The following is a 24,450-nucleotide window of genomic DNA, read 5'->3' on the forward strand; positions in this document are numbered from 1 at the left end:
AGCATGTGCTAACAGCCTGCCCTTCACATGCAACCTATTCACCCTCCCCAATACATAATCTAAAATTCAATTAGGATCTCCCCCATCACAAAAACTATGCATTATTTCTCAATTCTCATTGCCCATGTCCCCTTGTTTACATTGTCTAGGGTTAGATATCGGACCGGTTAAAAGAAATTCAAACCATACCTCGAAAAAAACAAGCAAAGAACTTAACTCTAATATCATGTTAAAGGCATTTCGAAACTAGCTCTAATATCATATTAAACTTTGGAAATTAGCTTATAAAGTGAAAAGCATGATATTAGAATATATATTGTCCATGCTCTAATACCAAGTGGCAGTGTCCATATTATTCATTAAGGAAAACAGTAATGAGAAGTGGAAATCAAGATAATAAAACAAATGTAGGAGAAAAAAACAAATCAACCAACAGTTATAGGTAAAAGGCATATGCGGAGTTTATCAATTGGGGAGCAAGCCGAGTGACTAAACAGAACGAAAGGCAATGATATTTTTACCCAAAGTAGGAAACATTATCTTTTGAAATGGTGCTATAGTTTACAGCAGCGGTGGGTTGAGTGTATATGGAACAAGTAGTAACGGCGGTAGCAGTAGGAAAAGGAGGAGGTGGCGGAGGAAGAGGCGGCGGCTGAGTGGTGCTCGGTGGTGGTGCAGCCACTGAAACATCCCCAGGTGAGAGCATGGGTACATGGGAGGAAGGTGGTGGTATAAGGTTAGTTTCCCTACACTTGTATTTTATTATCTCATCCCTTACTGCGTTTAGTTCAGCTTGTAAAGATTGAACTTGTTGTTGCAGAGCTGAAATATCACCCATGCAGCCATAAACCGGATCTCTTACTCTCACATGCGCCTCGTAAACAAGATTGTTCGCAGCTGTGTCGGAGCGTTGGCTCTCCGGCACTTCCTGAACCACACACAGCCGTGATAATCCACCATGAGAACGTACAAATTAGCCAAAAAGACTAAACAAAATTCTAAAAGGATAATAATTGCTTTAGGGTTTGAATCATGGTTATACCATTAGCATCTTTGAGACGTTGCTGGCTCCGAAGACTAAATGAGGTAACGATTTAAAATTCAAGGGGTAAAACATCTCAAAAAATACTTTAAGAGGCAACTTGGTACAAGTGGTATAGTTCAGGGGGCAGTGGGGCATTTAAGCCATTATAAATCATTAACATTTTTTTTAAACTAACTTATAATTAGAATTTTGTTTTATTGAATATTGGGTTTAATTGAAGAAATCAGTTTAACATTTACCAAATGTGGAGCATCGTTTTTGTGCAAGACACTTTTATGCTTCTTGAAAAAAAACCCACAAAGGAAGTGAGTTACAGAAGCTGTTTTGGACTTGTTGTAAGAGCACCAATGAAGGGGATTTATATCATCATGCATATAGATTGGGTGAGTTGCAAGGTAAAACTTTAGATGATCTGTTATTAAAAGACTCGGTACACTGGTTTAGGATATTTTTTAACACAACTTCTCATTGTGATATAGTTGATAATAATTATGCTTGTAACACCCTACACCAATACAACACACAGTCGACCGACGATAGTGGTACACGGGACCACCGGAGTGGCTAACCAACAAATTTCTCTAACATGCTCAAATAAAATAACTTTCATTGACGAAATCTTTTAATAAAATAGATAATAAAATTCATACAAAATAAATTATAGTTCGCGAGCTCCCATATATAAAAAAATAAAAATATACAGACCATGCTTTTAGAACAATTTACGACTCGAATTTACAAAATAGAGACTTCAAATATACATGCCCTCTAAGAAATTCGAGACATACTCTGCTCTGCTACCTGGTCTGGATTTCTTCTAGTCAAACAACTCCTCTACTAGTCTTCACCACATCTGCGTAAGGTAACCAATTCCAAACGTTGAGCTAACTAGCCCAATGCCACACTAACAACCAAAATATACTAACATGGGTACATTTAAAACATGTTTTAATAACTGAAAACAATACAACGCATCATCAATACAACATTATTGAGTATCTTTGCGATACTCACTCTCTACACTATGGTATACATCATGGTGTGGCTGAGGGATTTCTGCATCTTGGAGTTCACGTACCCCTCTAGTCTACCGAGGATGTGCCCCCCGGAATCACTGCATTGGACACCACACTCTCAACTAGCCCACCCCTTACGAGTGTCAGACCTTGATCCCTAGCTAGTATGTTTTAAGAGTCTTGCGCCCTACCTATGGATATTCAGACTATATCTATACTTTCGACAACTTAAACTAGAGGAACTCGGACTTCCAAATTGTTTCCCGAGCATCAACCATGGCTAGTTTTATGTCACCCTAATTATTTGGTTTCTATGTATGAATTAAACATCGTAAATATTCTCACTTGTAGTCTTATTTGATAATTTACTGAAGTATTAAGGTACCTCAGGTCAAATTCCCTTAAAAATGATCCTTTTTGCCCAAAACATACTGAAAATATCGATACTAGCCCAAGAGTATCGATACTCATGTAAAAGTTTCGATACTTTATATAAGCATCGATATTTTTAAACAATCTGTAATGCCCAGTTTCGATACTTTCTGGGAATTTCGAAACTACTACCCAAAGTATCGATACTCTTGAAAGAATATCGATACTTATGCCCAGAAAACACGTTTCTACTTAGAAATGAAGAACAAGTATCAATACTAGCCCTATAGTATCTATACTTGACCTACAAAAGACTTAAAAACAAGTACAAAAATGTTATATCTCACTCCTAAAGATCCTTGTGAGGTCCCCAAACATGCTTAAAGTCTTATGTCATAAAAACTACATAAATAAGGTTTATATCATGCTTACAATTCCAAAACATAAAATCTACCATTGATATACTCAATAAGTTTATTTCTTACCTTCATGCTATTCAATATATTAACATGGCCCACTAAGAGTATAGAGAAGTTGTAAGTGTGGATACCTTGATTTCTAGGTTAAAAGCAAAGCTTCAACTTACTCAATAAAAGCTTTTTCCTTCCCCTTTGTCTTGGAGGCTTCACCCACTTCTTTCACTAATCAAAGATAATAAAAAGAAGTTTATAAATTAATTATGTAATGAAAATAATGATAAGAATACTTCCAATAACCTAAATCTAACAAAAACGACCTAGAATCCTTGGATTTATTAAACCTCCCAAAACCCATTTTGGAAGCCATAGAGGAAAACTTGCAAAATATGGCTTAAATTAAAGCTTGAAGAATGGTTATTCATAATATTACCTTGGCTCAAGTTAACTAAGATTGGATTGCTTGAAACTTAGCTTTTGAAAGGAAGGAAAATAAAAAATGCTAGAAGAAGGAGAAGAGTATTTGGTAAGATAGTTTTGGGTTTGGTTTACGTGAATCTGATATAAAATGGAGGGGAAAGATTTCAACTTTAATTAAAAATGGGTAAACTACTCTTTAGGTCCCTACACTTTTAAGCCCACAAGAAAATCATCACCTTTCCTAAATCTTTTGGGCCCAACTCAGCCCAATTCCCATTAAACTTGGTCCAAGCCATTTTAATAAATCTTTTGGGTCTAAAATGGATCTCGGGTTGAACCAAACTACTAACTCGGGTTTTAGGGCATTACAATGTTAAGCCTTTAATATTGTTATTCTCCAATCAAGGTTCGTGTCCATAATATCCATGCTTGAGTACATTAGGCACTATGTAATAAATAAGATTGTGGAAAATAAGAAGGAAACTATGTCTTGGAAATCAATGTTTGGGCCTAAAATCATGAGAAAAATTCAAAGCCAATAAGGAGTTGAGCTCTTACTGTCATGTTACTTGGAATAGTTCTAATGGGTATGAAGTATTGTTTGGGGAAGATACTTGTGTTGTTGACATTAATGCAAGAAAATGTTCTTGTAGGGCATGAGATTTAACTGGTATACCCCGGCCTCATGTTATATGTGTCATTTTGTTTAGAAATAAATTGATTGAGGGTTATGTGTTTCATTTGTACAAGAAAGAAGTTAATGAGCATCTTTATGGTTGTGTCCTCCATCTATTATCTGGTGATAAGTTCTGGTATAGGAGAAAATCAGAGTCCTCTAAGTCCATTGAGAAGAAGATGCCTGAGAGACAAAAAAAAGACAAGAAATATTTGAAAGTAGTTGTGGGACAAGATTATCTAAAAGAGGAGTAAGACAAAGGTGTCAACTATGTTTCAAACAAGGACACAACTCATGGAAATGTCCTACTGAACAATAACCTCAACAAGCAGTAGCAATAGAACATCCACCATTACCAGATGTAAGTTACATGTTTTTAACATACTGTTAGTTATTCTCTATTAAATATGTACTGAACTTTTATTACTTGTTCTCTTCATTTCAATTTTAGGGCGAAAATGACATCTCTTCACTTACTCATATGCCTTCCACAATCAAGTAGTCTATTCCGCCATCAACTACTAACCGAAATGATAAGGGTAAAAACAAAACATATGAGGAACAACCTATAATACCAAAGAGGAAGTGTAATACTAAATACCAACCTCAACAGGCACTAGCACAACAGGCACATACAAAACCTACAAGGTCAAAGAGGAAACAACCATGTAAGTAGATACTTGTCCCTTTGTATTTTTTTGTTAAACTCTGTTAAAGGAGAAAGTAAATACAAGTTGTTAGTGAACTTGAAGATATCATTATTTGGGCAACTCATAACTCTAAGTATTTTGTTAATCAACTTGTCATACTTATGTGGCTATTTTTAAATCTTGAATCCAAATTTGCTCACATTTATATTTTTTGTTCAATCATGAATGAATATTTCATAAACATCTTTGATAATGTAAATAACATTTCATAAACTTCTTCATTACATCAACTTTGTACACAACCTTGTACACTACAACATCAACCAAAAAATAACCTTGTACCTTGGACACTTTTTAAGTTAAGCAATTCTAATCCATCAATTACTCATGGAATATAGTACACCAAAAGCCAAAATACACAATATCACAAGCTTGTACATACAAGTTTCACACTTAGCCTTCCTTTACTTCTTCTCCACCTCCAACAATTTAGAACCATCATTTGCACAACAATCTCTTTTACATTTCATCAATACTTGAGCAACCTTCAACTCTTGATTCTCCTTTAACAACATGTTGTTTTCTGTCATAACTTTAAGAAGAATGTCCTTGTCGTTTTTGTCTCTAACATCTTCATCAACCCAACGAAAAAAGCTACATCTATCGTCCTGCATCACATTTCATACATTCAGTAAAAAAAATAACCAAAGAATTACCCTAAATTCACATTTTCATTAATACATGAAGAATAATTAATATGGAACCTTCTAGACAACCAAATAATCATTGACCTTTGCTTAATTCTTTTCTGGAAATACGAATTACAACTTTCTTCCCACAATCGCAAAAGAATTCTCGACAGTGTCTTCTTTTTTAGTTTGAGCAATATGATGACATCCTTTAAAATAATTGAATGAAAACAAAATTCATGAAAATCATTTAGTACTTAAATAAAATCGTGAAGTAACCTAAATACATGAAAATAACCCTAATAAAATTTTATCCCTTTACATTCTTTTTGTTAGACTCTGTTTGGTATCCAACCATGGAAGTATATGTATATATAACCATATTTTGTACAAAACACTTCAATGTTGAAATCAAATAAAAAAGGAACCTAAGCAAATACTCAAATGGTATGAAAAAAAAACTCCAAAACCCAAATACATGAAAAGAACCCGAGACTCATTTAATATAAACAAAAATCATGAAGATACCCAAAATAAAACTCAAACGAAATCAAAAAGAACACTTGTACCTAAAATTTCATAAACCCATTGCAAAATCGGGGAAAAAGAGACCGTTTGACACCCAAAAATACTCAAATGAAACCTTGATTGATTCCAAATCGGGGGAAAGTCCCAAATGAAAGACGTTGATTTTTTTGAAGGTAACACTCTGCAAAATAGGGGAATAAGTGAACGTTTAATCCACGTGGAAAATAAAAGGAGGTAAGGTTTTTTTAAATCATTAAAAAAATCGTTTTTAATTCACCACGTGTCATTTTGTTAATGGTCCAGTGAGACACATCATCTTCCGTGACGGAAAAGGGTGAAATCGTTGACGGCAAAAAATTCAATAAATGCAATTGAGAATTTTTAAACTTTATGTATGAAATCGAGAATTATGTATAGTTCATGTATGAATGGGGTATTTAACCCTAAAATAAAATGACAAATTTGAAGTAGACGCCCGAATCTCTCTTAATACTGATTTATAAACATTTTTATTTCAGTAATTCATTTTTACTTTTTTTACATTTTGATCCTAAAAATGCAAAATAATAATAATAATAATAATAAACAAAGTCGTCGGCTGCTGCTTTATAAAAATGACTATAATAAAATGAATTGGTAAACTTAAGGAGGCACCCATAATTCTCTTAATATTGATTTATGAAAAATTCATATTTTAAGTCCTTTACTTTTATTTTTATATAACTTGATCCTAAAAGTACAAAAAATTGAAACAAAGTCGTTGACAACTTTGCCAAAGTCAGTTTCAGCTGCTAACTATTTCTACAAGCATTGTTCAAATACTTTTAGAGCCTTAAATATTTCGTCTACATCCTCACAACCCTATTTTTTTATCTACGTCCCTTTTTCACTAATTTAACCTTACAACAAAATAGTGATTGATTAATTATTCTTAAGTCAAGATTTTTAATTTTATTCCTTTATTTTTAAACTATTAGTTGATTTTTTAATTTATATGTTGTGATTATAAAATATATATTATCCCTATAAAATTATCGTTATTTAAATTTTAAAGAAAAATATCATCAAGAAGGTAATTATTAAAATTTAAGGGCCTATAGAGAAGAAGAATATAAAATAAAATAATAAATTAAAAAAGTAATTTATCATTCATAAAAAAAATAATGAATTATAGAAATCCCAATCCAATGGATAAATATCTGATCGATTATTCGATTTGCCTTTCTATCTTATTCTTACTATTTCTGTGGACCGAGCAAAGCTTCACAACCGTGATAGTCACGTGACATTCAGGGGAACCTTACACGTGCATTTCGACTGAAATAATTAAATAAAGAAAAAGACAAAAATAAAAGCTTTATTAGTTGCACTACAGTTTCTTCGTCTCTTGTGTAGCCTAGAAAATGGATACTAATTTGAGAACCTCTTCTTCTTTACTGCAACTGAGGTCTTTTTGTTTTTCTCATTCGCTCTCTCCTTCGAAGCTGATATTATCGGTTTGTTTTCCTTCCCCTTCTGCCCCTTTCAATTGGTTTTATTGAATTGTTAATGTTGATACTAATTGCTTTTTCTTTTTCAACAGAAATCAAAGCGGCTGAGCTTTTGTTCAACATCGGTTAATGGTTTCAAATTCATCTGGTTTTGATGAAAGTGACTCTTGTAATGGCTCCCCCGTTAAACCCGGCAAGCTTTTCATGCAAGAGGTACCCTTTTCTCTGGTATTTTCTGGTATGCTTTTTTCATGGAAATTCTTCTACATGTTTTTGTGTTGAAAATTAGCAATTTTGATTGCTTTGTTTTTGCGACTTTTCTCATGCAAAATAAGGTAGTTTTTTTTTCATGAATATCTGGGTTTGCGACGCATTTGTTGTTTGTTTAACTCATTGTGAAATAAAATAGTTTCGGTAAATGCAATGAATTTAGAGGGAGGAGTTTTGGGGATAGTACGGTATTTTTTATGCGTTGATAAAGTTTGATGATTTTCTTCATTTTTTATGCCCTTTATAGGCGATTGGAGCCGAGTATGGCCAAGGTTTTGAGACTTTCAGGCTGGACGGGCCTTTAATGGTTGATGTGGTAAGGAATTTAAGTTACTCTTGATTTACTGGATTGGTTTATCAGGTTCTCGATAAGTCTGAACATGTTATTGTCTTATGGATTTCTTTTGGTTCAAATAGGATTACTTGAATGATAGATTACAAGAAGGTTTTCTAAAGCGTATTCGCTATGCCATGAAACCAGATGAAGCATATGGTCTCATTTTCTCTTGGGATAATGTGATGGTAAGTCTTACGTTTTAACATAAAACGAGTCATGTGATGATAGATTTATATTTTATACAAATTACACACCTATCGATGAGAAAATTAAATAAAATAAATTAAGTTTGTTATATAGTATCGAATACATTTTCAGCTTTATTTTTTTGCCCAATATGCACGGCTTCATTATGGTCCCAGGTTTCTTGTTTAACTACTTGAATATTTGAGAAATAGAGAACCTGATATTGTCTTCTGTTTTCTATCAATCAACTTGTCTTTATGCTTGAAACCTCTTCTTTGCCATGTGGTGTTAGATGAGAGTACCTTCAAAAGTTAAATTGAATGTTAACAGGCACAGTTTGCTTTATACTGATTTCAATTTTGGCACGCAGACAAATACTCGAGCACTCAAGTTAAATGCTTGGAAACAACTTGCCTCAGAAGAGGGTATGTATATGTGCTTATGAGGCTTCAGAATCAATTCTAGGAACAGAGGATTGTTGGATAGGTTGCGTATTTTATCATGCATTCTTTTTCTTCATAACCTTATGCAGATGATGGGAGAATCTTTATTAGCAGCATATTTGTTAAATAAATTGGATTCGAAATATGTTAAATGCCTTTCTAATAGTTAAAAAGGGTTTTAGATTTATCAACACTGGCATCATCTGCAATCTGGAACGAGCTTGAATTTTCCTTTCATGTATTAGATGGAGGAATATCTTATCGGGTTTGAAATCCTAGCTTGAAATGGATTTAGATTCCTTTTGATAATTAAGCTTGAAACCAACCATTGATATAGAAACATTGCTTCCATATAAATCCCATTTTTTCTTTGTTGTTTTTGTGCAGGAAAGGAGATTCCTCCAGAGGCTAATGCTCAAAAGTTGATGCTTCATGCGAGTGCTGACCATGTATTGCATGAGGTTCGTGTGTTTTTGGTGTTCTAATCATTTTATTTTTTTCTGAGGCGTTGCTATTTAAGCAATGATTTAGTGTGTGATGTTCTTTTAATATTTGGAATGACTTGGATGAAGAAAGAAGAGGGGGCTGGGGGCTGAACGCCAGGTTAATAGGAGCGATCCTGTACTACCTTGTTGCTGCTTATGTTTTGTGAAAAGCCAGAAAGTTGCAACAATTATTGTCATCATTTTATCGGTTCTTAATAACTGTCATCATCAGATAGTATCTTTTTTTTTTGTTGTTGTAAAATTAAATCTCTGTTTTAACAAATAAATGAAAAAAAGAAATGTGTATTAGACGAGGTTATCTTGAGCCCCCTAAAGTTCAGCTTTCTTGATTAATCTCTCATGTATTCATTTGTTCTTTTCATGTCAATCTGAGATTATGCTATTTATTTTGTTTTTGTCTCTTATGAGTTTCCCAAATTTTTTAGATTTTGTGCTGGGAAACCGTAGAAAGTGAAGTTGATAGATTGAAATCAAGGCTCTCACAGATTTATTACGATAATCTTGCAAAGGTGAGTGCTTGTTCCGTTGATGTCATGGGTTTTAAATTTATCTTTCAAGTTTATGAACAATATTTCCGCTTTCATAATCAATCAGCTAAGAAAACCAATGGAAGGTCTAGCAGAATGGCTTGATGCTGTATCTACCGCCAATATCCCTTGTGCTGTGGTTTCAAGTCTTGACCGAAGGAACATGGTTGATGTTTTAGAACGAATTGGCCTCAAGAAGTATTTTCAGGTTCACTATCTTTCTAAAAATTTATGTATCTTCTGTATGGCGGCAACCAATATTGTTGCAGTTTTATTTTCCCCTCTGAAGCCCTGTGGGCTGTGGATGTGCTGTTTAATATGTCATTATGAACTTGACAGGCTGATAATGTCTATGCAACTTTATTTGTCAAATCAAACTTCACTCTTTATTCTGCTATCTAGAGAGGCTAACTTTTTACTTTTCATGTCGAAAATCGTTTCTAATCTTTCCTCTGTAGTGTTCAATATGAACGATCTACTCTTTTTCGTTACATTTCCGATATGGTCTCATGAGTCAGGACCATTCAATCATGAAATGGTCAGTGCAAATAAGGTTTCAAACTAATAAAATTTCTTTAATTGTTCACAGGCAATAATTTCTGAGGAAGATGGAATGGAGTCTATATCTCATAGATTTCTTTCGGCAGCTATGAAGGTATGTTCCATTTAAGATTGCAGACTCAATGTGTCTTGGCTATCACATTGTATCTTTTTCCTCTTATTATCCATATGGTTTGGGATCTACTTTTGGATTTATCATATCCTGTGAGTAGCTTATATAGATTGTATTAAGATATATTTATTTTGGGTGAAATTTCTTTTATTTCTTAAGATGTTCATTCAAATATTTGATGATTTTCATTGTTCTCATTTTTCTTTAAGTAATAAAGAGAATATTTCTGTCGCATGAGTATGTGAAGGAGTTGCCTTCGTTCTTTATTATGCTAACCTTCAAGCCAATTTATGGCAGCTGAGTGTCGTGTCTGCTCTCTTGAACAATACCAGCAACCACTGACATGGCTGAGAGCACTTAATGAAGCTCAAGCTTGGGATTATTTCCGATTATAGGCTTGATTGCTTTCCAATATGTCGATCAAATTTAAGCATTTGCTTTCTTCTAATCCTGCTCTTATAGCAGAAATGCTATATTCTTTGTAACAGTGACAATTGCAGTAGTAAAAAAGAAAAAGAAGAAGAGGGAAATGAGAACTATAAATGCCAACTTGGTTAAGATAATTTCCTTAGCTTCTATGTTAATTCTCCTGTAAAAAAATATATGAAGTATCTGCACTTGAATGGATTTAGTTTCCTTTTAATCATATTGAAAATGGTGGTTGATTTGTTAACTTATAAATCTAAAATGTTTGACCAAAATAGATGCCCATAGAGAAAAAAGCTACTGAAGTCTGTATTAGAAGCTTCTTTTCTATGGTAATTTGTTCTCCCGTTTTTTTATATATTTCTACTAATGCCTTGCAGCTGGATCGGAAACCATTGAAGTGTGTAGTATTCGAGGATGATCCTCGCGGCATTACTGCAGCTCATAACTGTACTATGATGGCTGTGGCATTGATTGGCTCTCACCCTGCGTATGTGTTTCATTCAACTTAGAAACATGTTTCTTTCCAAAAAAAAAGACTTAGAAACATGTTATCATTCATACTTGGACACTTTAATTGCAACATTTGAAAGAAACCTACGTTTATGAAATGTGATTAGTGCATCCAGCTCCCCTGTAATAAGAAGTTATATGATATACCACTTCTGCCATAGTTGCATATAGGAAGAAAAAAAAAAGGATGTAATCCTTGGTATATTACACTTAGTCTGGGTTTATGGCCTTTTAAGAGTGGTTTTGAAATCAATATATAAAATATAAACTATTCATGCATATAAAAAAACATATGAAAGTTGCATGTTTAAAAGAAAGAAAAAAGAAGCATTTAATAATATCTTGATTATGTTCTTACTTCTATACATTGCTAGAAATGGAATTAGATTAGCAAAGAAGCCATTTGGGTGGGTTGTACTCTTATTGTCCTTTTACTAGAGATGCCACATGCTATGCTGCTCTGGGTTTTCATTTTTCTTGAAGTATGGGGATTTAACCCTTCAAATACAGGAAAAAAGTTGAAAATAGTAGAACATACCCATGTTGGACACTTAGCCTTCCAATACTCACACAGTCGCACGAGCCCAAGTTCATAGGTCATGTGTACTGTCATGTTTCATGTCAAGGCAGAAGATATTAGTCAAGTAACAATTAAGGTCTTGCTAATTGTCATAAGCAAACTGTTGCATGACCAATTTTAGGCATTTTATTGATTTATTATGCTTTGTGTTCAAACCATGATCAGATATGAAGAAACGAGTTATCTCATAATTGCGCACTTCGTAATCATGTTTGCTGTTTTAGTTGGAACCCTACAAAGTATGCATTCAGAAATTGACTGACATGAAAAATGAACATGCAGGTATGAGCTGGTGCAGGCTGATCTTGCAGTTGGTAGCTTTAATGAGCTTTCGGTGATTAATCTTCGAAGATTATTTGCTAATAAGGGTTCTACTTTCATGGACCGGCAAAAGCAGATCATAGAGAAAACTCCTCCAAGAAGGAAGCTTACAGTTGATACTATCTGATTCATTTTCTCCTTCCTCGCATTGCAAATTTGTCCCTGTAATTAAGTTACCGTGCAGTTAGGAGAGTTCTACCATCTATGTTAACTCTCTACTCTCTAGTATATCGTGTTGGACACATACATGTATATGAGATTCTGAGTTTTGAGTAACATAGGTCTGCATTTTATTTTAAATTCTGCTAATGTATCATTCATCTGATTGAACCGCGGGTTCAGGTATTGCAACTTCACAATAAATAATAACTTTTAAAGCATACAGATCAGCTTGGTTTTCTGCCCTCTTCGTGTGGAAGCTCCTGGATGTTGTGTTTTTATTTTGGCTTCTTTGGTTTGAGTCAGCTGTACTTTTTGGTCTTTATTTTAGGAATTTTGTTTTCTAGTGCCCTTCGAGCCAAGAGTTGGGCTTTCAGTCGGGTCAGTCCTTTAGAGGCTGTTGTGGTTGATATGTTGGATTAGGTTGAGCTATTGTTGTTGCTGTGGGGGTGTTTGCGGTTGTTTTATGGTGTTTTGTTTTATGTAGGGGGTTGATCTCTGGATGTATATTGATTTTTTATGTTTAATGAAATCCTAAGACACTCTTTTTCTCTTTCCGCTGATTAAGGAGCTTCTCTATAAGTCCCTCTAATCAAGAAAGAGGTTTTTAATGAGGCCTTCAATTCCTATAAAAAAAAAGCATACAGATCAGCGGGCAGTACTTGTATGGTTCTAAAATTTGTAGCTTGCAGTAGTTTTAGCCAAGTTATCTCTGTTTTCTATTCTCAAGCTTTTAATATAGAAACTACAGGCATGGACAAACAGAGAATTAAGAAATGAACAAGGAAAACGCAAGAAGAAGCATATTTTTTTTTATAGGAATTGAAGGCTTCATTAAAAACCTCCTTCCTGATTGGAGGGACTTATAAAGAAGCCCCTTAATCAGCGGAAGGAGAAAAAGAGTGCCTTAGGATTTCATTAAACATAAGAAAACCAATATACATCTAGAGATCGACCCCCTACATAAAACAAAACACCATAAAACAACCGAAAACACCCCCAGCAGCAACAGTAACTCAACCTAATCCAACAGATCAACCACAACAGCCTCTAAAGGACTGACCCGACTAAAAAGCCTAACTCTTGGCTCGAAGGGCACCAGAAAACAAAACTCCTAAAAAAAGACCAAAAAGTACAGCTGACTCAAACCAAAGAAGCCAAAATAAAACACAACATCCAGGAGCTTCCACACGAAGAGGGCAGAAAACCAAGCTGTAAACTCTTGCTCCAAAGCTGGAAAACGGAATCCTAATCGGGCTCCAAGAACAGACAAATCTCCCTCACATTTAGAGATGCACAGAAGCCGGATTTCAATCCAATCCGGATCGGATAAAAACCGATCTGGTTTTTTCCCCCAACCCAAAAACCGGATTTTAAAAAAATTGGATCGGATTCTAACCGGTTTGGAGGGCCGGATAGTGTAACCGGTTTCGGTTTGCAAAAAAACCGGTTTTTAAAAAAAAAAAACCAGATTTTTTCGGATAAAAATCCAGTTTTTTTAAAAAACCGGATTTTTTTTCGGATAAAAAACAGTTTTTTATCCGGTTTGAAAAAACCGGTTTTTTATCCGGATAAAAAACCGGTTTTTTATCCGGTTTGAAAAATACCGGTTTTTAATCCGGTAAAAAAATCGGTCGTTCAATTTTTTCCCAAACCGGTTATACTATCCGGTTTTTAAATATCCGATCCGGTTTAAAAAAAACCGGTTTTTCCAAAATCCGATTTCGGATATTTTTTAGGCAAAATCATATATTCGGATTTTTTGTGCACCTCTACTCACATTGAACCTTCTTCTGTATCTTGGTTCGGCAGAATCAAGCCTTTATTTGGGTACCCGATTCTGTCTCTTCAAAGGATTGGAAAGAGTTAATTTCCCCTCCATTACTCTAAGGGGGTGTTTGGTTCAAGGATTGTGGGATTCCCATGGGATGAGAATCCCACATTCCCATGTTTGGTTGGCCGGGAATCTCATTCCCGGTAATGTTTTATTACCAATAGTAGATTTTTTGGGGTATATTACCGGGAATATCATTACCTCCCTTCCCTTAGGTATTGTAACATTACCAACGTTTTGGACTAAAACGTCCTTAAATTTTTATTTTTATTTCAAAAATATCATTCTTCTATTATTGAATAATAAAAATTCTACGAAGGTTAAATTAAAAATTTATCCTTAAATTATTTTAGATTTACAAAAAAAATTCTATAATTAAAATTTTATATGAAGTTCAGAGATTAAAAAAAAATTTACCCTTTCATTAAACCTTTTTTATATTTTTAATTTTGTAAAAAAATTTATATAAATATTATGAATTTAATTTTTTAAAGAAAATATATAAATATTTTACAATTTGTAATATTATACAAATATATAATAAGGACAATTTGGTCAAATATACATTCCAATAATCTTTTATTCCTTTAACCAAACACGGTAATCTTACATTCCTGCTAAACCAACCAAACACAAAATACAACATTCACAGTAATCCTATTCCCTGGTAATCTTTTATTTCCACTGGTAATCTTACATTCCGTGAACCAAACACACCCTAAGACTCTATTCCAAATCCTTACCTACAAACCTCGATTTAGCTCTATCATCCAACCTGTCAACCACAACCCCATCATGTTGGGCATCCCTATCCTGTTGGGCCTCCACACCATTGGAACTACTAATAGCACGCTTTTTGATAATGTTAATCACGTTCCTCATCACCTTTTCCTTTAACCGACCATCCAAGTTGGACGAATAAAAAAACTCCATTATTCCCTCTATATCACGTGCAGACTTGCAACTTTCACTGCTTTCAAAAACTGACTCTCTCACCGCATGTTCCAACACAATCTCGTGCTCCACCACATCCTCGAAATCCGAAGGAATCTTCCCCATACCAGCAACATTATTCCTTAAACCCATAATATAATCCTCCCCTATGTTCCTCTCCACTACTTCCCCACCCGACATGGTGCAACCACTAAATCTTTCCCCCATACAACATAATAGACTTTCTTCGTCCACAGAACATCGCTCAGAAAACTTCTCAACCGAAGAGTCCACGTATCTACCAGCTCCCTCAAGACATACCTCCACCACGGGAGGAATAACTGGCGAGACACCGACGAGCTCCCCCACCAAAGATAACGGGGAGGCAACTGCCTCATCCATCAAGAACGAGTCTGCCCAGACCGAATCAGGACTAAAACAAGGCTCAAACTCATAAATAAAAACTGTAAAAAACAAATCCCCAGCTTTCAAAACAACGGATTCTTCCACACGTGTTTGGCAGTTTGTAATAATTTGAAACAAAGCTCTGTCAAAAGAGCCTGGATTCACAGATCCTTCCTCAATGGAGATAAGTTCTCTCCATTTGTCAGCAATGCTTCTGAAGGTGGAATGATTCCACATAAACGGTGGGATCCCTTTGCAAGATAGCCACGCCCGGCGGCTGCTGCATTGAAGATTTTCCGACCACACTTCTACTCTGCCAAAACATTTATTCAATGCCCCCATCTGATTATTCAGCGTGAAATCCCTACTCTCTTCATCTTCAAAAATGATTAGAACTGCTAGCCCGCTTAACCTCATAATTTTCGGGCCTAATATGCCTTCCTTGTGCATAATAGCAGCAAACTCTTTCATTTTAAAAAAAAAATTATGCACCACCCTACCAAGCTGCCTCTGCAAGTTAAAAGCTTGTCCTCGTCAACAGAACCCACAATGGGAGCCTCTGAATGCCCAACATCCTCCCTTTTACTCTTGCTCACGGCTGGTTTTAAACCAGAAAACTTCTTTCTCCAAAAAGCTGCCCGAGGTTGAAATCTTGCCAAGAAAACTCTAACTTCATTACCACGAATCCTAGATCTGTCAACACAGTTGATAGCCTTCCTTGCGTCCTCCAAACTGGTGAAACGAACAAAGCCAAACCTACTTCCTCCCTTGCTTCTTTTGTTGGGGATGAAAGAATCGACCACCTCTCCATATTTATCGAATAACAACCAAAGACCTTTATGATGAAGAAGCTCTGGAATGTTGAAAATGATCACCGTAAAACAATTTTTCCCAGCAGAACTAATCACCTTACTTGCCATCATAAGACAAAAAAGAGAGAACAAAGAAAGAGCTATAAAAAAACGCCTAAAAATCTAGAGAGAAGTAGAAAGCACGCCCTGGCTTTACATGAAAAAGGGGGAAAAAGATATATTTTCTTTGATTCACAGAAATTCCTTCTCATGATCTTAAGTAATCCAGTTTCCCAAATATCACAAGTTCCAAAAGAAAATTTTTAATCCGACACCCTTAGAGTCATAGGGTTTTGTTTTGATATCACTCTTGAAAAAAGTTCTATAAAAGTTTTTCTTCTTTTGCATTTGAATGAAAGATGCAAGAAGAAGCATATAGGATTCTATACTACCAGACCTATCACTTCAGGACACATAAAGGTGCAAATGCCTCGTATAGAATTATTAAACCGAGACAAATTCTCTCATTGCTTCGTAAGTAACTCAAACCAGTAACAGAAGCACAAACTCATAGATATCCAAGTTCTTTCGACTTTTAACCGTTGTCCGCAACTGCAAATGGAATGAAACAGCACATTCTCTACTTAGTTTCCATGACTATGCATCAGATAACTTTTAACAGTCCAAGCACGAAAGAATTACAGCAATGTCAGGCACATTTCACATTAAGCTACTATTATGAAACATGCAAATATCATATTCAAGCAAGAGTCCTCACAACAAATAAGAATCAAGGATCAAGGCATAAAGCAAAGATGAGGACATTGAACAATATAGCTCCCATTTCTTTCTTGTCTAGTTAAACCTATTCAGTTCCAAAGAAACTTATACGCTAAGCTTTATTCTATTTGCGCCTCAACAATATCTCCTCTAACATTGAACATATAGCTCTAAAAGTAAACTCCAGCCCTTTGGACAAATAATATCTATATTACTTGAACTTGAGTGTGACTGTGTGAGGGTTATCGATATGTGTCCTAAGCAGGTATGTTAAACTTCTTCTAAGTGTTTCCATGTGTTTCGAGGATTCGAGAGTCACATCATTTCCATGTCCATATCCATATCATGCATCAAATAGGGGTTCATCTTTTGCCTTACCATTAAGCAGAGAAAAACATAAAAACAATTTGTTTCAGTAAAGTATGGTGTGATTTCTCTTCATTGTAAAACAACATTAATGGATCAAATTGCTAAGCACATTATGCATCATCCACTTCAAGAAGTAAAAGCAACTAATTAGGAACCTCAAATTTAAAATGTCAAGAAGTGTACCAAGTGAAACATCATGAGTAAATGAATACCAGATTCCAAAGGAACATTGAACTAAGTTAACATCATCCTCGTACAAAAAATTGCATGAGTTTGCACCATAAAAAAATCAAGGTAACTGAATTTGACAGTAACATCTCATTCAATCCAGCTATCACACAAACATTCACTATGCTAACAGAACTCAATTAACTTTACACTTTATTAGGACTTAACAACATTACTATGCTTGAAATGTGATTAAATCGTATTCTAGATGAACTCAGAAGGAGAACTGGAATCAGGTTTCCCATTGTCACCTAATCCTCCAGGATGCTGCAAATTCTGTAAAACTTGAGGAGGCAACCCCCCTAAACCAGCTGCTAAACCATCATTTGCTGAACCATAAAACTGACAAAAGAGCCTACCCATGACACCGAGAATCTGCATTTGATTCTGGCATGCTTCTATATGCATTTGCATAATTGCTTTCTCATGTTCAATCTGCAACCCCAGCAACCGCTCCTTCCACTCCATCGCTTCCTCTTCGAGCTTCTCCTCTATTCTCCTCCTCCTCCTCTCCTCGTCCAATTCCTTCTCTAACCTCAATCTCCTTTCACCTTCCTTCCTAGCCCAAAACAGCTCCCTTTCCTCCAACTCCATTTCCCAATCCTCCATCCTCTCCTCTCTCTCACTCCATAGCTTTTCTATCCCAAATTCCAATTCCCTCCTCTTTTGCTCCCTCTCCCTCTCACCTTTCTCTCTTACAAAATCTCTTTCCTTCCTTTTCTCTTCCCTCCTTACCACCCCATCTCTCAATTCCAATACTTGTGTTCCAAGCAATCCGAAACCCTTACTTCCTCCTACATTTTTTCTCGATTTTTGAACTCGAGAAACACCGATGTCTGCGAATTCCCTCTCCCCTCCAAAATCACTTTCCTTCCTTTTCTCTTCCCTCCTTACCACCCCATCTCTCAATTCCAATACTTGTGTTCCAAGCAATCCGAAACCCTTACTTCCTCCTACATTTTTTCTCGATTTTTGAACTCGAGAAACACCGATGTCTGCAAATTCCCTCTCCCCTCCAAAATCACCCTCAGGGCCGACCTTCTCCTCAGCACCATCATCCCCATCTCCACCGCCATGGACACCATCATCTTCCTCTTCTTCCTCAAAATCCTCACTATCAATTGCAAACCCCAAGTCACAACAATCCTCAAACAAATCACTCCCATTACCATTGCTTTCACTTCCCTTCTTCCCTTTAACTTCGAGTTCTACATCACCAAAAACCTCTTTATACTTCTAAAAGTTTTCCCAGTGGTTCTCACTTCTCACCATCTTTCCAATTGAACTCATCATTCGAAATCCTAATCTTCTGCTTCACCCCCAAATACTGGTGCCTCATGTTTTGAACCTTAATAGATATATCACGCCAAGACCACTTGAAAGGAAAAGTGGCAGGATCTTGTACATGATGAACCGAGTTAACATAGTCAGCTATGGGCTTGAACTTTTTCTCTCTAGTTTTGAGTTTGGATAAAGTTCCTGAATTCAGAAGATCGGAGTAATTGGATAAAAGGGTTTATTCCTCAAGCTCTGACCATTTCTTACGTTTCATTTTCACAGGATAAATCTCATGGAAAGGTTTTGATTTTGGTTTGAAAATTGTCTGAACAAAAGGCTTGAACTTCGCAGGTTGTCTGAAAAAGGCCAAGAGACGGATCTCGGAAGTTGTTTTGAGAAATTTGGGATTGATTTTCCTTTTTTTTTTTTGTAAATTACTTTAATTTTATACTTTTAATTTTTTTAAATTTAATCACTAATTTTGTGGGTTGGTTTTTTTTTTCACTCAACTATTTCTCCTTAACTCTATCATAATATGATATTTTTATTAATTTTGTAATCAACTAATATTTATTAATATTATTATTATTTACACCCTCATTCCTAACCTCAAATTCATACAAATCTCGAACCCTTACTCAAAAATTATAGTTACTAAATTTTCTTTTATTTCTTTTGATTTTTCAATTATAATTTCACGTTTTTCTTTTCAACACATTCGAGATTATTAAAACTAAAGCTTAGAAATAATATGATGACTAAGATCATTGTAAACGCATCACCATTGCCCTACTTTCACTATCAGTTGTTGAAGCTTTGAATAGTTTGTATGAAAAAAAAATATTTTTATATTACAAAATTGTTATCTCTATAATAAAATTGATTGAAGGAAAGGAGAAAATTGGCGTATTCCTGATTCATAGGTTTGTTTTCGGCTACAACAACAACAGTGAAGAAATATTGATATTGAAATGAAGTTAGTACTTGATCATTATTAGTCTTCGACCACAGTGATCGGTAATTATCCCATAGGGACGTGTTGTAGTCAGAATTTGAGTTTACTGAGGAGAGAAATGGAAAGCAGGAAACGAAGAAGAAAGGAGGAAAGAATAAAAAATGTTTTTTTTCTATTTTGATCAAAATTACGTTATTTTAATACAAATTACTTCCGATTTTGAATACTGTCACCGATGGGTTTGGCATTCTCCAACAGTAAACCTGAGGTGGCAAATAGAGACGAGACAATTCTTTAAAAGATTACATTTTACCATTTCCTTATCTCTTTTCCTATCTAACTCCAAAAACCATCAATGACACGACTGCAATAATATCTGCTCTGAATAGAGATTTGAAATCCAGCTTCAGAATCGATCTCAAAGATTGAAACTTTTTCGAGCTATTCTAATTGGATCCCAAAAACTATGTCTTGCTCCTCATTTCTTCTTTTACTACTTCTCTCTTTGTCCCTTCAAAAAATTCATCTTTGTCAAATCACAAGCGCAGACTCATCCAATGTTCTCTCGGTGGTACTTCTTTTCTATTTAATTTCAACTTTATTGTTCAGTTTTAAGATTTTATTTGTTACTTTGTCGTTTGATGTGGGGTTTCCTGTTTTTTTGTTGCCAAGACCAAATCAAAATGTTGGAAGATTAGAAAATTAGGAGCTTAAGCATGATAATCTCTGTCTAAGCTGGATTGCGTTATTTAATGTGTTTTAGTTGTGGATTCATGGGACTAATTGGGATGGAACTATGTTTTAAGTGAATGAAGCTCATTTTTCTAGGTTTCTTTGTGGAAAAGTTGCTTCAAAATTATCAATGACCTAATCTCAGATGTGAGAGTTATACTGTCATTGTTAGACAGGGATGGAGAATTGTGATTAGTTATAACCTATAAGTTTCAGGTCAAGTATTGAGAATGGCTACCTATAGTTAAAAATGCTGAAGGTTAGAACTAGGAATGTGTTGAAAATTGAAACCATCATTAGCTATTATATGATGAGACCATTACACTATGACAGGAAAATGGTCTGCTTGCAAATGAGAACAACCATTGCATTGAAAGGCATTGAGACTCTTCTTTTCTCTTTGTATTCTTCTTGGGAAAAGTCGAAAGAAAATACTGGAAATTATGATCTTCTACGTTCTTTATTCATGTCTGTCGTTGTTCTTAATTTTTATTGGTAATACGACAAAACTTGAGTAGCATGTTTTTAACTAATGCTTGATCAGGATCTGATTGTGTTATCGTGGCATATTCGATTTTGGTAATTAATTGAGAGAGTGCAAATAATATTTGTCTGCTTGAAATTACATGTAATCTGCCTATTTCAGTGTGACATAGTGGTTCCGTACATTTGATCCCCTTCTGTGTGAGCGTAGCATATTTCGCTTAACAAAATCATTCACACCGATATTCCATTCTATTTTTATCCATCAACTATTCTCTTTGGTCAGGATGACTGCATTTTTGAACTATATCAATGTTTTACTGAAAATTGCTGATTTATAAGTTTTTTTTTGTAAAATTCTTATTTAGGGACTGTTGTAGAACAGAAGGCTACTACTGCTTCAGAACCCTTGTTACTCAATGCTGTTCGAGGGCAAGATGTTGAAAGACCACCAGTTTGGCTTATGAGGCAAGCAGGGAGGTACATGAAGGCAGGTTTTTAAATCAATTTGGTTTCAAAAGAAACTTTTTTATGTCCTGCATTTGCTTTGGAGATTGCAAACCTCAATTGTAATGTCTGCTTCATGTTTTTGCTATCAGCCCCTCTTTTTTTTTTAAAAAAAAGGAAAAACTGCTTTACCTGTTATATCCTTTGATAATGTAATAGAATGATCAAAGTAGGCTATATGATATTTCAAAATGAGGGTTCTATAGTGGACAAAGTATAGCCTAATTCCTAGCCACGGTGTTGTTTTAAGGAGGCTCAAACTTGCCTGAGAGACCTCTCCAGAAATGAAAAGTAGTATTTTCCAATATTTCTGCCCAATTGTTTGTGTTGCATTATTTTCCTCTTCTGCAAATCTTATGCTTTGATGCCACCTTTTATATCACTTTTGATATTTATATTTTTTCCTTTACACTTCCATATTTCTTGTAAATTCAATGCTTGTATCTCCATTTTGCATCTCAAAGAAGTGAACATGCCATTTATATTTTTTTTATTTCCCATTTCCTTTTCACTTATGTCTTACTTTGAATGTTTCATATTGTAGAGCTATCAAATAATCTGTGAAAAATATCCTTCCTTTCGTGAAAGATCAGAAAATGTTGATCTTGTTGTTGAGATTTCACTGCAGCCATGGAATGTGTTCCAGCCAGATGGAGTAAGAAAATTTATTTTGTAATCCTTTTTTATTATTTTTCTTGAATGAATATTCCGTATTGTCATTTTATTATTCTTGGTTAAGCCCCCATTCTTCCATATTTTGGGTATGACAAGAAAGCCAACCACCGAACCCCCCCCCCCCACTTCACGTATTCCTGTTGCTCTTTGCATACGCAAATTATTATCGTATTGAATCATTGTGTATTATGATAGGTCATTTTATTCTCTGATATTCTCACTCCTCTCTCTGGGATGAACATACCTTTCGACATTGTCAAAGGTAAAGGTCCGATAATCTTTGACCCTATAGCCACTGCTGCTGATGTTGATCAAGTGAGAGAATTCAGTCCCGAGGAGTCAGTTCCATATGTTGGCGAAGCATTGACAATCTTGCAGAAAGAGGTTTATATTGACATTTCTTGTACTATCATTTAAAATTGAATTTCTTATGTTTCTCTTTATTCAGGGCTGTTTACTATAGGGAAAAAATGATGTCACATTGCATTTTCCACATAATAGAATTAAAAACCAATTTTAATTAATTGGAGAAGTTGGCTAACCTTAATGTTACCAAACAGAAGGGTTACCCATTAGGCTTGTGTGCATTATTATTTTAGTTCAATGATAACTAATTGAGTACAAAATATTTAATGCCTAACCGTTTCGCAATCCGTTGCATCACCCTCCTATGGTCTGAAGTATGTTGTTATCTGGATTTTGCTATCGCTTTGTAATACCATTTTATACAAGGACCATGTATGATTCTTTAGAGCTTGGGAAACATTGATAATTCTCTTGCTTACTTAACATTGATAATTCTCTTGCCTACGCCTTTTCCTCTTTTTCCAGGTCGATAATAAAGCTGCAGTTTTGGGTTTTGTTGGCGCTCCGTTCACTCTAGCATCATATGTGGTCGAAGGTGGTTCATCAAAGAACTTCACTAAAATAAAAAGATTGGCCTTCTCTCAACCCAAGGTAGTTTTAGTTCTCTTTCTCTAGCATCTCAGACCAACTAGTGTGAAGTTTGTCCTCTTTTTTCCTCCTTTGTATTGTGTTAAATAGTCACATAAGAGTTTTCTGTCTGCTACTTCAAATTTTAATTGCCAGCAAACAATTTTATTACCTCGGGTAAAAGTGACATCTTTTTCCGCCTATAGGTACTTCATTCCTTGCTTCAGAAATTTGCAACCTCCATGACAAAGTACATACTGTATCAAGCTGACAATGGAGCTCAAGCTGTTCAAATATTTGACTCTTGGGCAACGGAGCTAAGTCCGGTGGATTTTGAGGAGTTCAGTCTGCCATATTTGAAGCAAATAGTAGATGCTGTAAAACAAACCCATCCGGATCTTCCTCTAATCCTTTATGCAAGTGGATCTGGGGGCTTGCTAGAAAGGCTAGCTTTAACAGGTGTTGACGTAGTTAGCTTGGATTGGACTGTTGACATGGCTGAAGGTAGAAGGCGACTTGGTCATGATATTGCCGTACAGGGAAACGTTGATCCTGGAGTACTTTTTGGTTCAAAGGATTTCATCACCAATCGGATACATGATACCGTGAGAAAAGCTGGTAAAGGGAAACATATATTGAATCTCGGTCATGGGATTAAAGTAGGTACACCCGAAGAAAATGTTGCCCATTTCTTTGAGGTTGCTAAAGCAATCAGGTACTAAAATCAATACTTGATTGACTAATTTCCTACTAAGTTTATGCATCTTCAGGTTACTTTTTTCCAGAACTTGATTGTTCCATTCGTATTTATATGGCTCCCCGAAATTGTCGACAGCTTCAGTTCCTAACTTGTATTTATGCTCTAGTGAGAGTGCAAGTTTATATCTGAAACGGACTTGTTTAAATTTTCAAGTTTTTCATATATCTAGAGGGTCTTTGGAGGATCATATACGTATATATATTAAACGTGTCAGACAAATATATCTCAAGAAAAACGAGAGTCGGAAGTAGCATAAACTTGCAGTATAGATAATGTTCCCTTCATGTTAAGCTTTCATAAAAAGGACATGATAATAAGATATAAATATGCTGCAGGGAATCACAATCTTTGATCCCATCCCATTGCAGAGTGCTAAAAACAAACAAAATCTGATGATCATCATAACAGCTTTGAACTTCTTTACGTCTTAAAATGATTAATCCAAAGTTCTTAGAGGAATATGCTGAAATGAGCCTTTTTAAGAAAAAAAAATGCCAAAGAAGTTGAAGATTACAGATTCAGTTTAGCTTATAAAAGCCTTTTT

The 24,450-nt window shown here is 35.1% G+C and overlaps 3 protein-coding genes across 3 annotated transcripts; 2 read left to right on the forward strand and 1 right to left on the reverse strand.

Annotated features, from left to right (window-relative positions):
- Window positions 1–514: 514 nt before the first annotated feature.
- LOC120207937 (LOB domain-containing protein 15-like) lies at window positions 515–1,180 on the reverse strand. Its single transcript, XM_039207323.1, has 2 exons — window positions 1,043–1,180; window positions 515–928 (listed from the first exon to the last, which is right to left on the reverse strand). The coding sequence occupies exons 1-2, from the start codon at window positions 1,178–1,180 to the stop codon at window positions 518–520; spliced, it is 549 nt and encodes a 182-aa protein (XP_039063254.1). The 3' UTR covers window positions 515–517.
- Window positions 1,181–7,190: 6,010 nt separating this feature from the next.
- Window positions 7,191–12,357, forward strand: LOC120207991 (5-amino-6-(5-phospho-D-ribitylamino)uracil phosphatase, chloroplastic-like). The gene is made up of 11 exons (XM_039207373.1): window positions 7,191–7,308; window positions 7,395–7,515; window positions 7,820–7,888; window positions 7,990–8,094; window positions 8,466–8,520; window positions 8,926–8,999; window positions 9,470–9,553; window positions 9,639–9,779; window positions 10,161–10,226; window positions 11,051–11,160; window positions 12,046–12,357. Exons 2-11 carry the CDS (start codon window positions 7,432–7,434, stop codon window positions 12,209–12,211), a joined length of 954 nt encoding a protein of 317 aa, XP_039063304.1. The 5' UTR covers window positions 7,191–7,308; window positions 7,395–7,431; the 3' UTR covers window positions 12,212–12,357.
- Window positions 12,358–20,267: 7,910 nt separating this feature from the next.
- On the forward strand, window positions 20,268–23,870 carry LOC120207992 (uroporphyrinogen decarboxylase-like). Its single transcript, XM_039207374.1, is given in 7 exon segments — window positions 20,268–20,295; window positions 20,298–20,387; window positions 21,400–21,521; window positions 22,083–22,193; window positions 22,409–22,597; window positions 23,045–23,170; window positions 23,353–23,870. Coding segments are annotated over 7 exon segments (1,167 nt in total). The 5' UTR covers window positions 20,268–20,282; the 3' UTR covers window positions 23,869–23,870.
- Window positions 23,871–24,450: the final 580 nt, after the last annotated feature.

Source organism: Hibiscus syriacus, unplaced genomic scaffold, assembly GCF_006381635.1.
Source record: "Hibiscus syriacus cultivar Baekdansim isolate YM2019G1 unplaced genomic scaffold, ASM638163v2 tig00015498_pilon, whole genome shotgun sequence".
In the NCBI taxonomy this organism is placed as follows: Eukaryota; Viridiplantae; Streptophyta; class Magnoliopsida; order Malvales; family Malvaceae; genus Hibiscus; species Hibiscus syriacus.

What these genes read in the sequence shown, in the direction of transcription:
- LOC120207937 (XM_039207323.1), bottom strand. Translation starts at nt 1,180, where the DNA reads ATGCCCCACTGCCCCCTGAACTATACCACTTGTACCAAGTTGCCTCTT. An exon ending in ACGTCTCAAAGATGCTAATG is followed by an intron (nt 929 to 1,042) that starts GTATAACCATGA and finishes TGTGTGGTTCAG; the next exon opens with GAAGTGCCGGAGAGCCAACG.
- LOC120207991 (XM_039207373.1), top strand. Translation starts at nt 7,432, where the DNA reads ATGGTTTCAAATTCATCTGGTTTTGATGAAAGTGACTCTTGTAATGGC. An exon ending in CTGACCATGTATTGCATGAG is followed by an intron (nt 9,000 to 9,469) that starts GTTCGTGTGTTT and finishes CAAATTTTTTAG; the next exon opens with ATTTTGTGCTGGGAAACCGT. An exon ending in TTCTTTCGGCAGCTATGAAG is followed by an intron (nt 10,227 to 11,050) that starts GTATGTTCCATT and finishes AATGCCTTGCAG; the next exon opens with CTGGATCGGAAACCATTGAA.